The sequence below is a fragment of the Grammomys surdaster genome, unplaced genomic scaffold, assembly GCF_004785775.1.
Source record: "Grammomys surdaster isolate TR1022 unplaced genomic scaffold, NIH_TR_1.0 371, whole genome shotgun sequence".
Taxonomy (NCBI): domain Eukaryota; kingdom Metazoa; phylum Chordata; class Mammalia; order Rodentia; family Muridae; genus Grammomys; species Grammomys surdaster.
The window spans coordinates 5,169,329-5,186,157 of record NW_021604790.1 but is presented as its reverse complement, the minus strand read 5'-3'; the positions used below and the strand labels follow the sequence as shown (position 1 = coordinate 5,186,157).

Here is a 16,829-nt window from a genome sequence, read left to right as displayed (position 1 = left end):
ACAGGCCAGGGATACAGCTCAGTCCTTTAATCCGTTGACACCACAGATAAACAAACATGGCTGGTTGCATGCCTTTAATCCACAACAAGTTCCAAGCCAGTCAGGCCAGCATAGTTAAGACTTTTTATCAAAACAGCAATTTTTAAAAGGGCAGGATAAACATCTTTAAAGAACATACAAACATCAAAGATGTGATAAAACATACAGGATCTGCTAGGACAAAACCTAAGAGCATATGATAAATAAAAGAAACATCAAAGTCATATGAATCAAAGCCCACTCAAGTAGAGAGCTCAACAGGAAACACTTTTCACTTCAAGGTGGGCCTCCAATGCAGCAATTCTTAGGGAAAGAGTAAACCAAGAGAAAACTTCTATCCTCAGGGTTTCAAGGAAGTTGCCTTGGCAATGTAAGGAATTGAGCTTAGAAAGTGTTAGGACAATCCAAACCAAGTCTTTGACAGCTGAAACAAACAACCAAAATAAACCAACCAAACACATATGGGCCTTAAATGTGATGAGGTTGCAACAGAAAGCTAAACTCTCTAGGAACTAAGAAACAAATAAAAATTCTCCCTCAAAGAACAAACGTATCTTCACAGTCAAAAATAACTTTTCAAGAACTCTAAGTTATACATCATTAGAAAACAGTGTAAAGTTAAACAAAACCACAAAAAACAACTAAGAAAAATCAGAGCAGAAACAAACTGATAAAAACCTCAGATGCCAGAATTATCAGATACAACTATAAAATCATGTGTACAAGATTTAGAAAAATAAGAGATCAATGGTAAAATACTTGCTGAGTAAGACCTGTGGTTTGACCCCTAGAATGACAATAAAGATTTTTAAAAATAAAGGGGACTGGAGAAATGCCTCAGCAGTTAAGAGCATATTATGCTCTTGTAGAGGACCCTGGTCCAGTTCCCAGCACTTATACCATCCATAACCCCAGTGCTAAGGGGTTATGACATCCTCTTCTGACATGGGCACAAGGTACACACATGGTTCACATACATAAACACAGGCAAACAGTCACACATTAAAATTTTAAATCTTTAAAAAATAAAAAATGGCCGGGTGGTGGTGGTGCCTTTAATCCCAGCACTTGGGAGGCAGAGACAGGTGAATTTCTGAGTTCGAGGCCAGCCTGGTCTACAGAGTGAGTTCCAGGACAGCCAGGGCTACACAGAGAAACTCTGTCTCGGAAAACCAAAAAAGAATAAATTAATATCAATAAGAATAAATAAATTTCAAGTCAAAGCTTGAAAGAAGTAAGTAAACAGCAGAGCTTTTTTTTTGTTAAAGCAGTAACAGGACTCAGGATAGAATAGTGGAGCACTTGCTTTGCATGTGGCAAGGTCCTGGAGACTGAGCCTGGGGGTGGGTGGGGGGGGAGGGAAGCGGTAACAAAGAATTCAATGCAGCTAATAGCATAACAAAAGACAATGAAACAGTCTGGAAACTGAGGGGCAAGAAGAAATAATCTACAAAGAAGCATACACATTCAAAAGATTATATAGAAATAAAATCCAGCGACAAGGGGAAATGACACCGATGTGCTCTGCTAACAGGAGAAAACGCACAGTGCAGAGCTATCTAGGAGACGATAACTATTACTCAAAACTGAGGAAGCATGCCAACTCACCATAGCCTAAAATAAACAGCTTCAAGTAAATAAAGCCACCTAATACACAGGTAAAGTTTAACATAAATACATGAGCGACTTCTACAGTCATAGTAAGAAATACTCACACTTGTCTTAGTAACTGATAAAACAAGCAGAGGATCAAATTTAAAGCCTGGCACATACCAAGCAATTTCTTTCTTTCCTCCTCCTCCCCTTCCCCCTTTCTCTTCCTCCTTCTTCTTTTTCTTCCACAGGGTTTCTCTGAATAGATATGGCTGTCCTGGAACTCACTCTGTAGGCCAGATTGGCCTTGAACTCGAGATCTGCCTGCCTTTGCCTCCTGAGTGCTGAGATTAAATGGTGTGCACCACCACTATAACAAGCAATATTCTAAAACGAGCTGTACTCCCTAGCCCAAAACACAGGTCTAAACAGTGTACTTAACAAAGGTGACTTAATGGCTCAACTAAGATGTGCCTTCTTGGAGTAACAGTGAAACTCTAAGGAAAAGCAGCTACCATGGAAACAAGATTACTTCTATACATTCAGGGACTGAAGGAAGGACATCTAAGTTTACAGACTCCTGAAAACAGTTTACTTCTTGTATGTGATGGTTATAACTACCTTTATAATGATTTTTTTTTTTTACAATCTTGTTATTGAAGGGCCAAAGAAAAATATTTTAAGCTTTTTTTTTTAAAAGATTTATTTTTTATATATGAATACACACTGTAGCTGTCTTCAGACACACCAGAAGAGGGCATCAGATCCCATTACAGATGGTTGTGAGCCACCATGTGGTTGCTGGGATTTGAACTCAGAACCTCTGGAAGTGCAGTCAGTGCTCTTAACCACTGAGCCATCTCTCCAGCCCATATTTTAAGCTTTAAAGGACCATTGTCTTCTATCATATATTCTTTGTTGTTAAAATTTTTTTAAACATTCCTTGCTTGCCAGGTGTCATGACTCTTACCAACTCCTTCATGAAAATGTTCACGTTTTATGCACAATTTTTTGATTTAAAATAAATATTCAACAAAAATACAAAAAAAAAAAATCACTAACGGGGCTTTGGAAGTAGCTCAGCAACAAAACACCTGCTAAGCAAGTGCAAGGCCCCAGAGTTCAGTACTGAGCGTCCCTCCCCTCCGCCCCACAAAGGAAAGGGATACAAAATGACAATTCATCACTTTATCTATCTTCCTTTTGAACAATTTTTCTATGCTAGAGGTTGAAAAACTGAACAAGATCTCTTCCATGTCAAATAAAGGGAATGATTAAAAAGTAACTTCAGTTTTACAAAATAAAACTGGGGAAAATAAACAAAACCAAAAACTGTAACAGATGAAAATAGCTATGAACAAGAAATACAGCAAGATACCTTCTCTTACAAGGCTAATACTTTAGCAGAAAGAGATAGATAGTAAGTTAATAGTTAAAAATTAGAACACACAAATTATTAAATAAAAATGTACTAACACTAAGGCTGAGGGGATGGCTCAGTTGGTAAAGCACCTGCCCTGCAAACACAAAGAGCTGAGGTGGTTCTCCAGATCCCACTTAAAGAACAGCCAGGCATCCCAGCACTCAGAAGGCAGAGGCAAGGGTGGGGCCAGCCTGGTCTATATAACTGTCTCACCAGTCTCCTAATGAAATGAAACAAAACCAAAAAGATAAAACTAAAGAGGCAGAGAGGGCTGAGCATGGATGCTTGAAGCCAAGTCTGACAATCTAAATTTGATCTCCTGAATCCATACAGTAGGAGAGGACCAACATCCACGAGTTGTCCTCCCACTTCTATATACATCCGGTGATTCATTCATTCTCTCTCTCTCTCTCTCTCTCTCTCTCTCTCTCTCTCTCTCTCTCTCTCTCTCTCTCTCTCTCTTGTTCTCTCTCGCTCGCTCTCTCGCTCTTTCTCAAAACAATACTGGAAACAGAGTGACCAGGTATGAGAAAATGACATTTTAGAGAGGCTGGACAGGGCAGACCTCTGTTAAGGTCATTTCTGAACAACATCCTATTGAAGAGGTTGCTGGTGTCTGGCAATGAATGGTTCCAGAAAAGAGAACAGCAATACACAGGCCTTGAGTAGAAGAACACCTCACAATACTCAAGGAAGCCTTGTGCAGTACAGGGAAGACTGCTGCTGTACAGGAGACAGGTAGGCAAGAACAAAGAGCACCCGGAGCTACTAAGCCATGTAGGAACTTTATTACAGAAGCCACTCAATTCTGCAGGGTACAATCCCTTAAGCTATGAAACTACATGAGACAACATGAAAGCCATTCTGTGGACTGAACCTAGGGCCTTGCAAATTCTAGGTAAACACTCTACTACAAAGTCGCATCCTAGCCTCTTTTTTTTTTTTAAACTTAACTTTTACTTTTACCCCAGCTCCTTAAATCTTACATAAAGACAAACAAGTCACATTGTAGACTGATTAGTGTCAACAAATTATCTAAAGGTACTGGAGCAAAGTAACACAGAACCCTACATTACTAGTTCAGGAAGTATCAACATCAGCACTACCATTTTAGATCAGACAATCCTTTGCCTGATGGGCTATGCTAACCTAACTTCAGAGGAACGATCACCAGCTTCCCTAGTCTTTGTCCTCCTTTTTTTAAAACTGTGAAATCTCACTTAAAGGATGAAAACAAACCAATCTCAAATACATTATGTTTTCTACCATATCAGTGAGAAAGTTTAAAAGATATGACTATCAGAAGCTGATTAAATTTTTAAAAAGAAGAAAAGAAATCTGAATTTGGCAATAGTTTAAAACCCAACTTCTGATTAGAATTACTTTCTTGACAGATTAGTGAACTAGACAGGTTTAAAGGCAATTAAAGAACTGCCATTAAGAATCAAAGAATGGACTAACTCTTATAGAGCTGAATTACTAATCAAAGATGTCAATCTAAGTAAATGATTTATAGGTAATAGTATAAAGTTTACTCCCTCATTCCTTATGGGTAATCAATGGAAGAGAAATGGCTTTAGTGTTCCTGGGCTACTGGTCTCCTATATAATAGTGTCAATTCTCCAGGTGAATGCTTACCGGTAAGGGATTGGATAAGGAATGTTGCGGTGAGGATCGTGCAACTGGTGGAACACTTCTGCCAGGGCTGGTTCCTGGCCCGCTTCCCCCAGCAAACTGGCCAACAGGGAAAAATGGATATGAATAATTCAAAACAGTACCATGCTTCAGAGGAGAGTAAAAGATTAATATACACACAGGTCTTAATTATACATGGCCCTTTAAGTCAATACATCTCATTCTAGAGATAAAACGCCATGTAAGCCAAATTTATCTTTTCAATCAGAGTTTTGAATAAGAGCTCCCAAAGAAATGTAACAAGATATACAGAAAACATGGGTCGGAAGCTGAACGTACGCATGGTTTTGGACAGACACGAGAGAAGAATGCATCTCCCCACCCCCACTTGGTCTCAAAATACATGAAGCAGAAAGACAGTAGTGCAGAAGGTGTTAGTCATCTTTAGTAACCACTTAACAATGAGTCACTGAGTTCACTACACATACATCCCACTAAGCTAAGGGAAAGGGACCGAGAGACATATACCTTCATCACTGAGAGACACAAAGCCTAATCTGGCCAAGAGAAAGTGCACTTCATATGTGAATTCTTCTATCATCACAGACAAGACACATGATACAAAATTTAAACCTAGCAAATCAGCAGCAGTCCTTCTAATTACAAGATGGGCAACATTAGTTTGATGAAGATGGAAAGACAAAGGGCAAGATCACAGTAAAGGCAAAACACTGCTTTCTAATGCCTTAAATAAACAAGAGGAGTATTATGTTGTTTAAAGACACTGGAGGTTGTTTTTTTTTTTTAAACCCCCAATTTAACTTACCTCAAAGTAATCACTAATTTTATGTCCCCTAGGAGTGCCTTTCCCTGAAAATGAAACCAAAGTTAAGTACAGTTTGTCCAATGCACACATAAGCCATCATCACTGAAATGCATTAAGCAGTAAGAGCTCAGTCACTGATCACAACTCAAGTGTCAGCTCAAGTGTCAAGTGTCAGCTCAAGTGTCAGCTTAACTTTTAACAAAGGACACAAACCCATGCACTAAGATTACTCTACCTCTTCTAAGTAACAAGTGACTGAACGAACACTGATGGACATTTTTCACTTTATTTAAAAATATACATGGCAAAATCAGGAAACAAAATTCATCTATAATCCACATCCCAATTTAAAAAATGAACAATCAAAACAAATGCATCAGAACTAAAGAGTTGATCACATTCACATAATTTTGTAACCTTGGGAGGACTTCCCTTACACAAGACAGAATGACTTTAACTATAGATTTTTAAAAAGGGTAGAACAATGCAAAAAGATTGGGAATCCCAGTCCTTAGTTAGACAGAACAGGGAAAGGCTAAAGCATTTTTTTTTTCTTTCTGTGACTATATATTTAACAGTGTAACTATCACTGTTACAGATTTCATCCCAATGGGTTCCAATGGAGGAGTTCTGTAGATCAAACCATTTCTAGCTACCACTACTAACAAAACTCCAAAGTGCCCTCGAGGTTCCCCATATGATTCCTGTTTGGTCTGAAGAAAAGCCTGTGGTAAGAAAATCATTCAAGTGCACAGGGAAAATAAGAGTCCCCAAAGAACTGACACTATTTTGTCAGGTATATATCAAATGGCAAGTCTGTAATAGCCTAATACTCCCTAAGACACATAAACCTCTGTCAGGGATCTCTCAAGACAAACTAGTTACTTGCTGGGGGTTAGAGAATGTCCAGTACATGACCACGCTGGGGTTAGTGTAAGCGACCACTACCTTGGCTAGTTTCATATGGTTCGGCTTTTCTTTTCCGATTCCGCTGGTCATTCTGTTTTTTCTCAGGAGTCTGTTAAATACCATGCATGTCACAATTAGAATGTTGGCAAATTTTCACATTAGGATAACAGAGTATATACAAAGTATTATAGATATAAAAGAGTTATAACTGGCACAGACAAGTCTTAAAATCAGTGTCCTGCTTTTGGGACAAAGAAATAGGCAAAGTACAGGGTCTTTAATGAAACCTAAACAACTATTAGAAAGTTATTTAAAATATCAAACCTTTGACATACTCATTAGTAATTTAGAATTGCCAAAAAATGTAAGTAAGATATTTTGGCAGTATGGTAGCCCATGTCTGTTATCCAATAAGCAGGAAACTGTGGCAAGATCTCAAATTCAAGGCCTGCCTGAGTGTGCAATAAGACCTATCTCATGAAAGTATTTTTGAAGGACAAATGTCAACTCATATAGCAGGCTTTCAAACAACTTCAAAAGTGCTTAAACCCAATCCTTTAAAAGGCCTGAATGTCTGTTCAACTGACTAAATTTATAGAAAGCTTCACAGTATAAAGCAAGCAACTGAACTTAAGACCTGCTCCTATACATGTGGGTACGTTATCTACTTAATACTATATTCCAGCCAAGCAGGAAACATGGAAAGTCTTTCACATGCTACTGCTAAATTCAGCCAGTGCCCTCCCTACTCTATAGAGTACTGAGAAGTATTAGAATTCAAGAGTAACTAGCTAATTTGCTACAACGACAAATCTCTCACCTCTATTAAAAAACTAAGACTACCAACACCATTCTCTACCCCGTCCCCCCCCAAAAAAAAACAGATGTAAAAAGGAAAAAGAAAAGGCCTATGTACGATTATAATAAAAACGTGACAGGGCCACATCAAAGTTGCACCAAGACAACAGCACACAAATCCACTAACATGCCCTGCAATTACATGGAGCTACCCTTGAACCCAGACTAAAGTATAAAACTGAGAACAGCGTTGTTTAGAAATGGCTTCTTACCTCTACTTCTTTATCACTCAAGGACCCCACGCTGCACAAACTCTGGTTGGAAGACTCACTGTTGAGTGGCCCCTGGAAGGAAAGTGTTCTGTGAGTAATCGGATGTTTTCACTAAAGATGACAGCAAAAGTATGCAAGACGGCTGTAGGTTCTAATGTCTAAGTCAGATTAGAGGAACCAGAAGCAGCTGTTACAACCCCTCTAAACCAAGGTGAAAGGAACTCAGCTACAACACTGGCTTCCTGCTCAAACTCTCTAGCTATTGCTATTTTTATGTGCTTTACACATGGGCAGGTCTCTAAAGCCATTCTTTTGGGACAATAAACATGGCAAGTAATAAAAACAGCCTCTCAAAATTGCAGCATGGGGGTAGGTTAACGGGTTCTTTGTGACAGGTAGTCAGGGACCACATTATAAAAAAGTATTTGGCTTTTTTTTTTTTTGAGACAGAGTCTTTATATAGCTCTGGCTGTCCTCAAACTTACTATGCAGACCAGACTTGCTTTGAACTCATAGAGATCCATCTGCCTCTACTTCCTAAGTGCTGGAATTAAATACTACCAAAAGCAAACCAAAACGTGTTTTCTGAAAAACATTCTACAGAGACATGAATGCAATATTAAAAACAAGGTTATATCTCAGTACTCAGAAGGCCAAGGCTAAAGGAGCCCAAGCTAGAGACAGATAGGATCTGGAGGGGAAGAGCCTTTCCCATCCCATAGCTATCCAGGCTAGGGTAAATACACAGAAAGGTATGTCTCTCTGAGGAACAGCATCAGAAGTTTAACACTTCAGATTAAGGATGGCTAGAAGAGAAGACAAAGAAATAACCTTGTCCCCAAAACAAGAAACAGTAAGAAATTTAGAAGGTAGAGAGAATGTACCCAGCATTGTTACAATGTATTAGTTAAAGCAAGGCACCATGGTACATACCTACAGTTCCAACAATCATAAGAGTTAGGCCAATGTAAGAACCTGTCTGAAAAAAATTACACAAAAGAAAATGGCAAACTATCTTATCATTAGCCTAATGATGGTGGTGCACACCTACTATCCTAGCACTCTTGGAGGCAGAAGATTCAGGAGTTCAAAGCAATCCTAAGCTAGGTAGTAAGTTTCAGGCCGGCGTGAGCTACATGAAACCCTGTCTCAAAAAAATCAAATGGCTTAAGATCAACAGGAAAGGAGTTTCCTCAACCTGACAAAGAACATCTGTAAGTAATCCAAAACTAGCCAGGCAGTGGTAGCGCACGCCTTTAATCTCAGCACTTGGGAGGCAGAAGCAGGCGAATTTCTGAGTTTGAGGCCAGCCTGGATAGCCCAGGCTATACAGAGAAACCCTGTCTTGAAAAACAAAAAAAAAAAAAAGAATCCAAAACTCAGCTGGGAATATAGTTTAGTTAATAAAGTATTTGAGTCATATGTAACAGGAAGACCTGGGTTCAATCCCCAGTACCACAAAACTGAGAATGGTAGTGCATGCCTACCTAGGGAGGTAGAAGAGGTACAAGGATTCAAAATTAAAGGACATCCTCAGCTATACAGCTAGTTCAAGACCAACCTAGGCTGTATAAAACCTTGTCAAAAGGGGTAGAGGAGGGGAGTAGGAAGAAAAGAGAGGCTGAAGAAATGGCTCAGAGGTTAACAGAGAGCACTTGCTATTCTTGTAGTTCCCAACCACTGGCAACTCAGTACCAGGGGACCTGACATCCTCTTTTGATCTCTGAGAGCAGCACCAGACATTCACATGGTGTGTGCACAACATACATGCAGGGGAAACATACATACAAAATTGACAAATCTTTTTTAAAAAGAAAAGAAATGGGGGAGAAAAGGATGTCACCCTAGAACTAACTTGATAACTTTTCCCAGGAGTAAAACAAGGAGGTTCACACATGCTGCTTCTATTCAACATTAGACTAGAAGGTCCAGCCAGGGCAACTGACAAGAAATAAAAGGCATTCATATTTGAAAGAAATACTATTTTAATTCACAGACAGCACAATCATGTTTACAGAAAACCAGAACAGATCCATTCAATTATGGTTGAAGTAAATCAAGTAAAATGGCAACATACAAACACAAATTTTATCTCTATACATTTGCAGTAAATAATATATACATTACATTAAGAAAACACTTATGCCGGGCGATGGTGTCGCACGCCTTTAATCCCAACACTTGGGAGGCAGAGGCAGGCGGATTTCTGAGTTCGAGGCTAGCCTGGTCTACAGAGTGAGTTTCAGGACAGCCAGGGCTACACAGAGAAACCCTGTCTCGAAAAACCAAACCAAAAAAAAAAAAGTATAAAGAAGGACTCAAGGAAATGTAGAACATAATTAAGTACTGGGTGTGAAGTATGCACCTTTAACCCAGCACTTGGGAAGCAGAGAAAGGCTGCCCATCATCTACTGAGTTTCAGGTCAGCCAGGCTAGAGAGGGGTAAAACTGTCTCAAAACAAGCAAACAACACACACACACACACACACACACACACACACACACACACTCCCCCTTTCCCATGCTTATGGGTCAAAAGACTTAATTAATATGGCTATGAGAGCAACATCTCCGTCTCTGTTTCACTAATTCATTGGCATTCCCAGCTAGAGTTCTACTGACTTTCTTATTACATGTGACTTCCTGTTACATGTGACAAGTTGGGGGCAGCAAGATGGCTCAGTGAGTAAAACCCTTGCTGCACAAGCCTGACAACCTTAGTTTAATCCCCAGAACCCACAATAGAAGAACACACACACGCCTGCATGCATGCATTTTTGTGCTCATGACATTCACACTTTTACACACACAAATAATGATTACGTTGATTCTAAAATGTATAGGCAGGAGTTAGGAGTGTTGCTCAGTAGTAAAGGTTGAAACCCTAGGTTCAATTTCCAGAGCTTGATGTAAATAAAGAATAAATACTCATATTTCACGTGGGATTGTAAGGGACCAGACTGAACAAAGTAAGAGGAATCACATTCCCTGACACCAAGACTTGCTCTAAAGCAACAGCAGCAACAGTACTCAGTACTTACTAACAGTAGGTACTAGACTTAACAGATCTGTGAGTAGAACTGAGGGTGACTCTCAGCAAACACTGTAATTGGGACCAACTGATTCTTGAGAAAGGTGCTAGAACCACTCAATGAAGAAAAGTCTTTTCAGCAAACGGAGTCAGGAAATTGGCTAGCCAACAGCAAACCAGTTGAATTGGGCCCTTCATACCATAGGTAAAAGCTATATTGTATATTAAGCAAGTGCTTTACCACTGAACCATGCTCCCAGCATGAATTACCCTTAATGTAATCATTGTAAAAATCCGTTTCCCCAAGATTGCAGTAAGACCACATCTACTTTATCATCAAATAGCCCTCATTGTCTTTTTAGAAACAGCAAAGCCAAACACAACGATGCTCCTGTAATCCCTACACTCAAGAAGCAAAAACAGAAGGGGAATGAGTACAAGATGAGCTTGGATTACACTGAGTTATAACTAACCTTGCCTACACAGCAAGACCTTGTAGATAGGAACAGAGGAGGGAAGGAAGGAAGAAAGTAATTGAAGAAAGGCGACCTGAATAGAAATGCCCCCCATAGGCTCATATATTTAAATGCTTAGTCACCAGGGAGTGTCACTGTTTGAAGGATTAAGAGGCGTGGCCTTATTGGAGGGACTGTGTCATTGAGGTTGGACTCTCTCCCTCTCTCTTCCTTCCTTCCTCCATCTCTCCACCTCTCTGCTTTCAGACCAGGATGCAGCTCTCAGCTTTTGTTCTAGCACCATGTCTGTCACCATGCTCCTTGCCATGATAGTAACACGACCCTCTGAAGCTGTAAGCCCCCAATTAAATGCTTTCTTATAGAGCTGTTGTGGTCACAGTGTCTTCACTTCGATAGATCAGTGACTAAGATGGGGGCAAAGGTGACAGACAGCAAGAGTGGTAAATACAGATGAGAGGACTAAAAAGTTTATCAATTACAATGAAAATAATTACAGATATACAGTGGTAGATACTGTACTATTTGAAATAGCGATGTTGAAGAGGGACAAGACTTACTGTCCCTTAGACACGTGTACATAACCAAACGTTTAAAAAGATTAAGAATTAGCCGGGCGGTGGTGGCGCACGCCTTTAATCCCAGCACTTGGGAGGCAGAGGCAGGTGGATTTCTGAGTTCGAGGCCAGCCTGGTCTACAGAGTGAGTTCCAGGACAGCCAGGGCTACACAGAGAAACCCTGTCTCGAAAAACCAAAAAAAAAAAAAAAAAAAAAAAGATTAAGAATTAATTAATCTTTTCTCATCCTCTTCTCAAGTATAGCATCTCCTATTATTATAAAGTTCCTGGATTAAATTTAATTAATGAGGATCAATGAGATATACTTTCTGTTCTAAAGCAGCTTACTGTCTAGTAAAAAAAACTAATGCTAAGTTTTAAAAGTGTCCCTGTCATTAAAACAACTATAACAAAATGAAATTTGAACTAGATTAACATAATCTAAAGGCATGCTAAGTTTCAAAACATAACCTTGTTTTAACCTTGGTACAGCATTTGCTTAGGCTGCAAAGCCCAAGGTTTGATTCCCCTGTACTGTTTCACCTCCACAAAAGCAAAATTAAACAGCTATAAAAAACATTATTAGGGCTGGAGAGATGGCTCAGCAGTTAAGGAGTCCTTGTTGCTCTTACAGAGGACCCAGTTCTAGTTCACAGCACCCACACTTGGTGCTTCACAACTCCTTTAACTTCAGATCAGGGAATGTGACCCCTTTCCTGGCCTCTGCAGACACTGTACAAGCAGTGCATAGATAACACATGCTGGCAAAACACTCATACACATGAAATAAAAATAAGGAAAAATCATTAATAAGGATCCGTTGGAGAGTCTGATGAATTAAGGCACTTGCTGTGCAGGCCTGGTGGCCCCAAGCCCACATATAAGAAAACTGAATCCCCAAAATTACACACACATACACACGACACCAGTTCCCATACATACACATGCAAAAATATTCCTGGGACAAAAACATAACCCGCATATGGATTGTACATGCAGAGATTTTCAGTAAACTTTGTGCATTCAAGGCTAACTTGGCCGATATAGCAAGTTTCTGACCAGATAGCACTAAATAGTAAGACCCTGTTTCAAAGACTCAAAAAACAAACCAACAAACAAACCAACAAAAACAAACTATGTCTTTTTAATCACTACTACAATGCTTTCAGAATTATAAAGCAGGGCAGTGAAATGGCTTAGTAGGCAGAGGGGCACTTACAGAGTCAGTCTGCTGAGTGAAGCAGAGCCAATGTAAATGTGGAAGGAGAGAACCAACTTCACAATGTGTCCTCTGACCTCTACATATATGCTGTGGTACTAAAGTATAGGGGCTGGATAAACAATTCACCAGCTTAAGTGCACTTCTAGCTCTTCCAGAGGACCTGAGTTCAGTTTCCAATACCCATGTCCGACAGCTCCCAACCACCTCTGACTCCAGCTCCAGTGGATCTAATGCTTTTTCCTGACCTCTACAGGCACTGGTGTCACATACTCACATGGACACACATACATACGAATAAATAAAAGCTTTTTTAAAACTATAAAGTTATTGGAAAGGCAATGTTAAGAGTGCCTGCCTAGAATTCATAAGGCCCTAAATCTAATTTTTTTTTTTTTTTGGTTTTTTTTGAGACAGGGTTTCTCTGTGTAGACCTGGCTGTCCTGGAACTCACTCTGTAGACCAGGCTAACCTCGAACTCTCGAACTCAGAAATCCGCCTGCTTTTGCCTCCCAAGTGCTGGGATTAAAGGCATGCACCACCACTGCCTGGCCCTAAGTCTAATTCTTAAGTACAGTAAAAAGCTATCATTCATTTACTATAGCAAAGAAATATTCAACATTCATGTAGCACTTGCACAAACAAGACATTCCACTTAGAGCTCTTTATTTAGAACTGTAAGTTGATAAAAATACAGTTGACGAAAAACAAACCCACATAAAGATTTCCATCTGAGGGCTGGGGAGATGGTTCAGAGGTTAAAAGCACTGGCTGCTCTTCCAGAGGTCCTGAGTTCAATTCCCAGAAACCACATGGTGGCTCATAACCATCTGTAAGGAGATCCAGTGCCCTCTTCTGGCTTACAGGTATATATGTAGGCAGAATATTGTATGTAAAACAAATCTTAAAAAAATAAAAAGATGTCCACTTGATTTCTGAGAAAGGTACAAGAGCAATTCAGCAGACTATATAATTATAAAAGCTGAAAATAAAAGTCTTTCAGTAAATGGCCCTGAAATACTTAAGGTATCCACAAGCCATAACCTTAATTTAATCCTCACATGGTATTTTAAACATTAACTCAAAAGAAAACAATGAAGATAGAAAACAACTTAGAGGGGGCTGGAGAGATGGCTCAGTGGTTAAGAGCACTGACTGCTCTTCTAGAGGTCCTGAGTTCAAATCCCAGCAACCACATGGTGGCTCACAACCATCTGTAATGAGATTTGATGCCCTCTTCTGGTGTGTCTGAAGACAGCTACAGTGTACTCATATAAATGAAATAAATAAATCTTTAAAAAAAAAAAAAAAAAAAAAAAAAAGAAAACAACTTAGAGGAGATCACAGATCAGGGTTCTGAAGGAGAGACCATATGCATGATAACATCAAGAAACAACTCTGTGGTGACAACAGTTCTGCATTTTGATTTGGATGGTCACAAAAGCTACCAAAGCAAATTAAAACTGTTTAGAAACATGCCAACATGCCTTTGTAAGTACATGTATGTACACACAAAAGATACCTGAATATTCTACTCTGATAAACTCTGATGACTAGGCTGGAGATGTGGTTCACAGCAGTGAGAGCTGAGTACTCACGAGGCCCCCATGTTTGAGCCTCAACACCACAAAAAAAGTGATAAGGAATATGTGTGCAGCCATCTCAACCTCCTGGCTCTTCTAGTACATTCAAAGTTCATAATCTGAGTGAGGTAGGGAGGGATGTCTGAATGGGAAGCTCCCTATATCTTTAAATTTTAATTAGTTTATTTTGTGTATGAATGTTTCGTCTGCATGTTGTGTATCATGTGCATGCATCCAAAGCAAGAGAAGCTCTGGATCCCTGGACAAACAACTGGACAGACCATGTGGGTGCTGGAAATTGAACCTGAGGTACTCTACAAGAGCAGCCATGCTCTAATTGCTGAGCTAGCTCTTCAGCCCCATTTTTTATATATGTATTTACAATTTCCTATGAATCTACAATTATTTTGAAATGCAGTTTATAGTCTTTAGAGTTTATGTATTGAAACACTAATCTATCCTCAGCACCTCTGAATGTACTTAGCCACAGAAGTTTTCAAAATAATTAAGTTTGAAAATTTAAAATTATATTTATTTGTGGGGGAGGGCACTCGTGCGTGTGTGATATATAGAGAGATAGTGACAGAGACAGAGACAGAGCAAGAGTGCACCTTTAGAGCTCAGATGACAACTTAGTAGAGTTGCTTCTGTCCTACTATGTGGGTCCCAAGGATAAAACCCAGGTCATCAGATTCAGTAGCAAGTGCCAGTCCTCACTGAGCCATCTAAATATTTGGATTTCATTTAAATAGGGTCATTAGAATGGGCCTAATGAAACTAGACTAGTGTCTCAGGACACTGAGACAGGAAGAGGGAAGGCAGGCAAGGATGTGTGGAACCCACACAAAGGCACAGCAAGAAAGCAGCTTCCTAGAACCCAAGGAGAGAGAGTGCAGAAGCCATAAACCTAGCAGTACCTTGCTCCTGACTTCAAGCCTCCAGAATCGTAAGACAGTGTTTCTATTACTTAAGCCACAGTCTGTATTGCTATGGTAGCCTTATGAAACTAATATGTAACCTTGTGAAGTGGCTGTTATTATTTCTACTTATGGATAAAGGGAACGAAAGGATTTTAAGAATTATTAACCCATCTCAGGTCACACAGCTTTTACTAAGGTCTGGGATAAGGGGACCTGGTTCAAAACATGTATTCCTAACCATTCAACGTAGTACGTATGCTGCTAGAACAGCTAAGACTAGAGAATGCAATGAATCTAGTGGTATTCTCTGGGGGTGGGGGAGTATGCCATGTGGGAGGGCCAAGCTAACTGTGGGCAGTACCACCCTTGGGCTGGTGGTCCTGGATGCTATAAGGAAGCAAGTTGAGCAAGTCAGCCAAGTAGCCTTCCTCCATGGCCTCTGCATCAGCTCCTGCCTCCAGGTTCCTGCTGAGTTTTTGCTCTGACTTCCCTGGACAATGGACAACAAGTGATAAGGTGAAATAAACCCTGTCTTCCCCAAGTTGTTCTATCAGAGCAATAGAAACCTAAGACAGCCTACCTATCAAGCCCTTTTATTCGTGTATTTTTTAAGATTTACTTTTTTATTATTTATTTGTGTGAGTATACACCATGTAAGTTGCAGGTACTCACAGAAGCCAAAAGAGGGCATCGGCACAATTCCCCTCAAGCTGGAGTTATAAGCAGTTGTGTGTAAGACACACAATCTGAGTGCTGGGATGGAGGTCTGGTCTTCTGAAAGAGAAGCAAGCACTCTTTAACTGCTAATAAAACTCCAGCATTGTCAGGTCTTTTTATAAGAGCATCTAATTATACTCATACATAAAAGAGGCCTCTTAGTACAAACTTATAAAACACAGGATTTATTAATTTTATTGTCGCTGCTGCTGCTGCTGCTGCTGCTACTACTGCCTCAGCCTGGGCTAAGGTCACAAGATATTTAATACAATACCCAGATTCTTAATTACCTTTAAAACAACAAAAACAAATACAAAAAAACAAAAAAACCCAAAAAAAAAACCAGGGTTTCTCTGTGTAGCAGGCCTGGCTTTCCTCGAACTCACTCTGGAGACCAGGCTGGCCTTGAACCTACACAGAGCCCCACCATGTTTGGCTCTCAATTACCTTTTAAAGGCTGTCTCTCTTTTGTTTGGTTGGTTTTTGCTTTATTCTTATATTCTTTGGGGGCAGGAGCACTGGAAGAATGGCTCAGCTTGACTGAGAGCACAAGCTGCTCACGCAGAGGGCCAGTAGTGAGCTCCATCACTCGCACACTGCAGGTGGCTCACAGCCACTTGTCAACTCCAGCTCCAGGAGATCGGATACCCTTTTCTCCTTACTTCCAAGGATACCTGCATTCACATGCACACATACACACATACACACATACATACATACATACAATTAAAAACAAAACTAAATTAAATCTTAATTCTTCTATAAGTGCATTTATTTTGTGTGTTATTTGTAGATGTAGGCATTATGTTTAACACTGAACATAGATGAAGGTC

The 16,829-nt window shown here is 39.8% G+C and overlaps 1 protein-coding gene across 2 annotated transcripts in view; it reads right to left on the bottom strand.

Annotated features, from left to right (window-relative positions):
- The window catches only part of Tlk2 (tousled like kinase 2), a 91,556-nt gene that overhangs the window by 60,223 nt on the left and 14,504 nt on the right, over nucleotides 1-16,829 (bottom strand). For both annotated transcript variants that reach the window (XM_028780573.1, XM_028780574.1), the window contains exons 3-6: nucleotides 7,496-7,567; nucleotides 6,465-6,534; nucleotides 5,517-5,560; nucleotides 4,694-4,789 (exon numbers count right to left, since the gene is read on the bottom strand). In XM_028780573.1, the coding sequence (XP_028636406.1) occupies nucleotides 4,694-4,789; nucleotides 5,517-5,560; nucleotides 6,465-6,534; nucleotides 7,496-7,567 (282 nt within the window). The remainder of the gene's footprint in view (nucleotides 1-4,693; nucleotides 4,790-5,516; nucleotides 5,561-6,464; nucleotides 6,535-7,495; nucleotides 7,568-16,829) is intronic.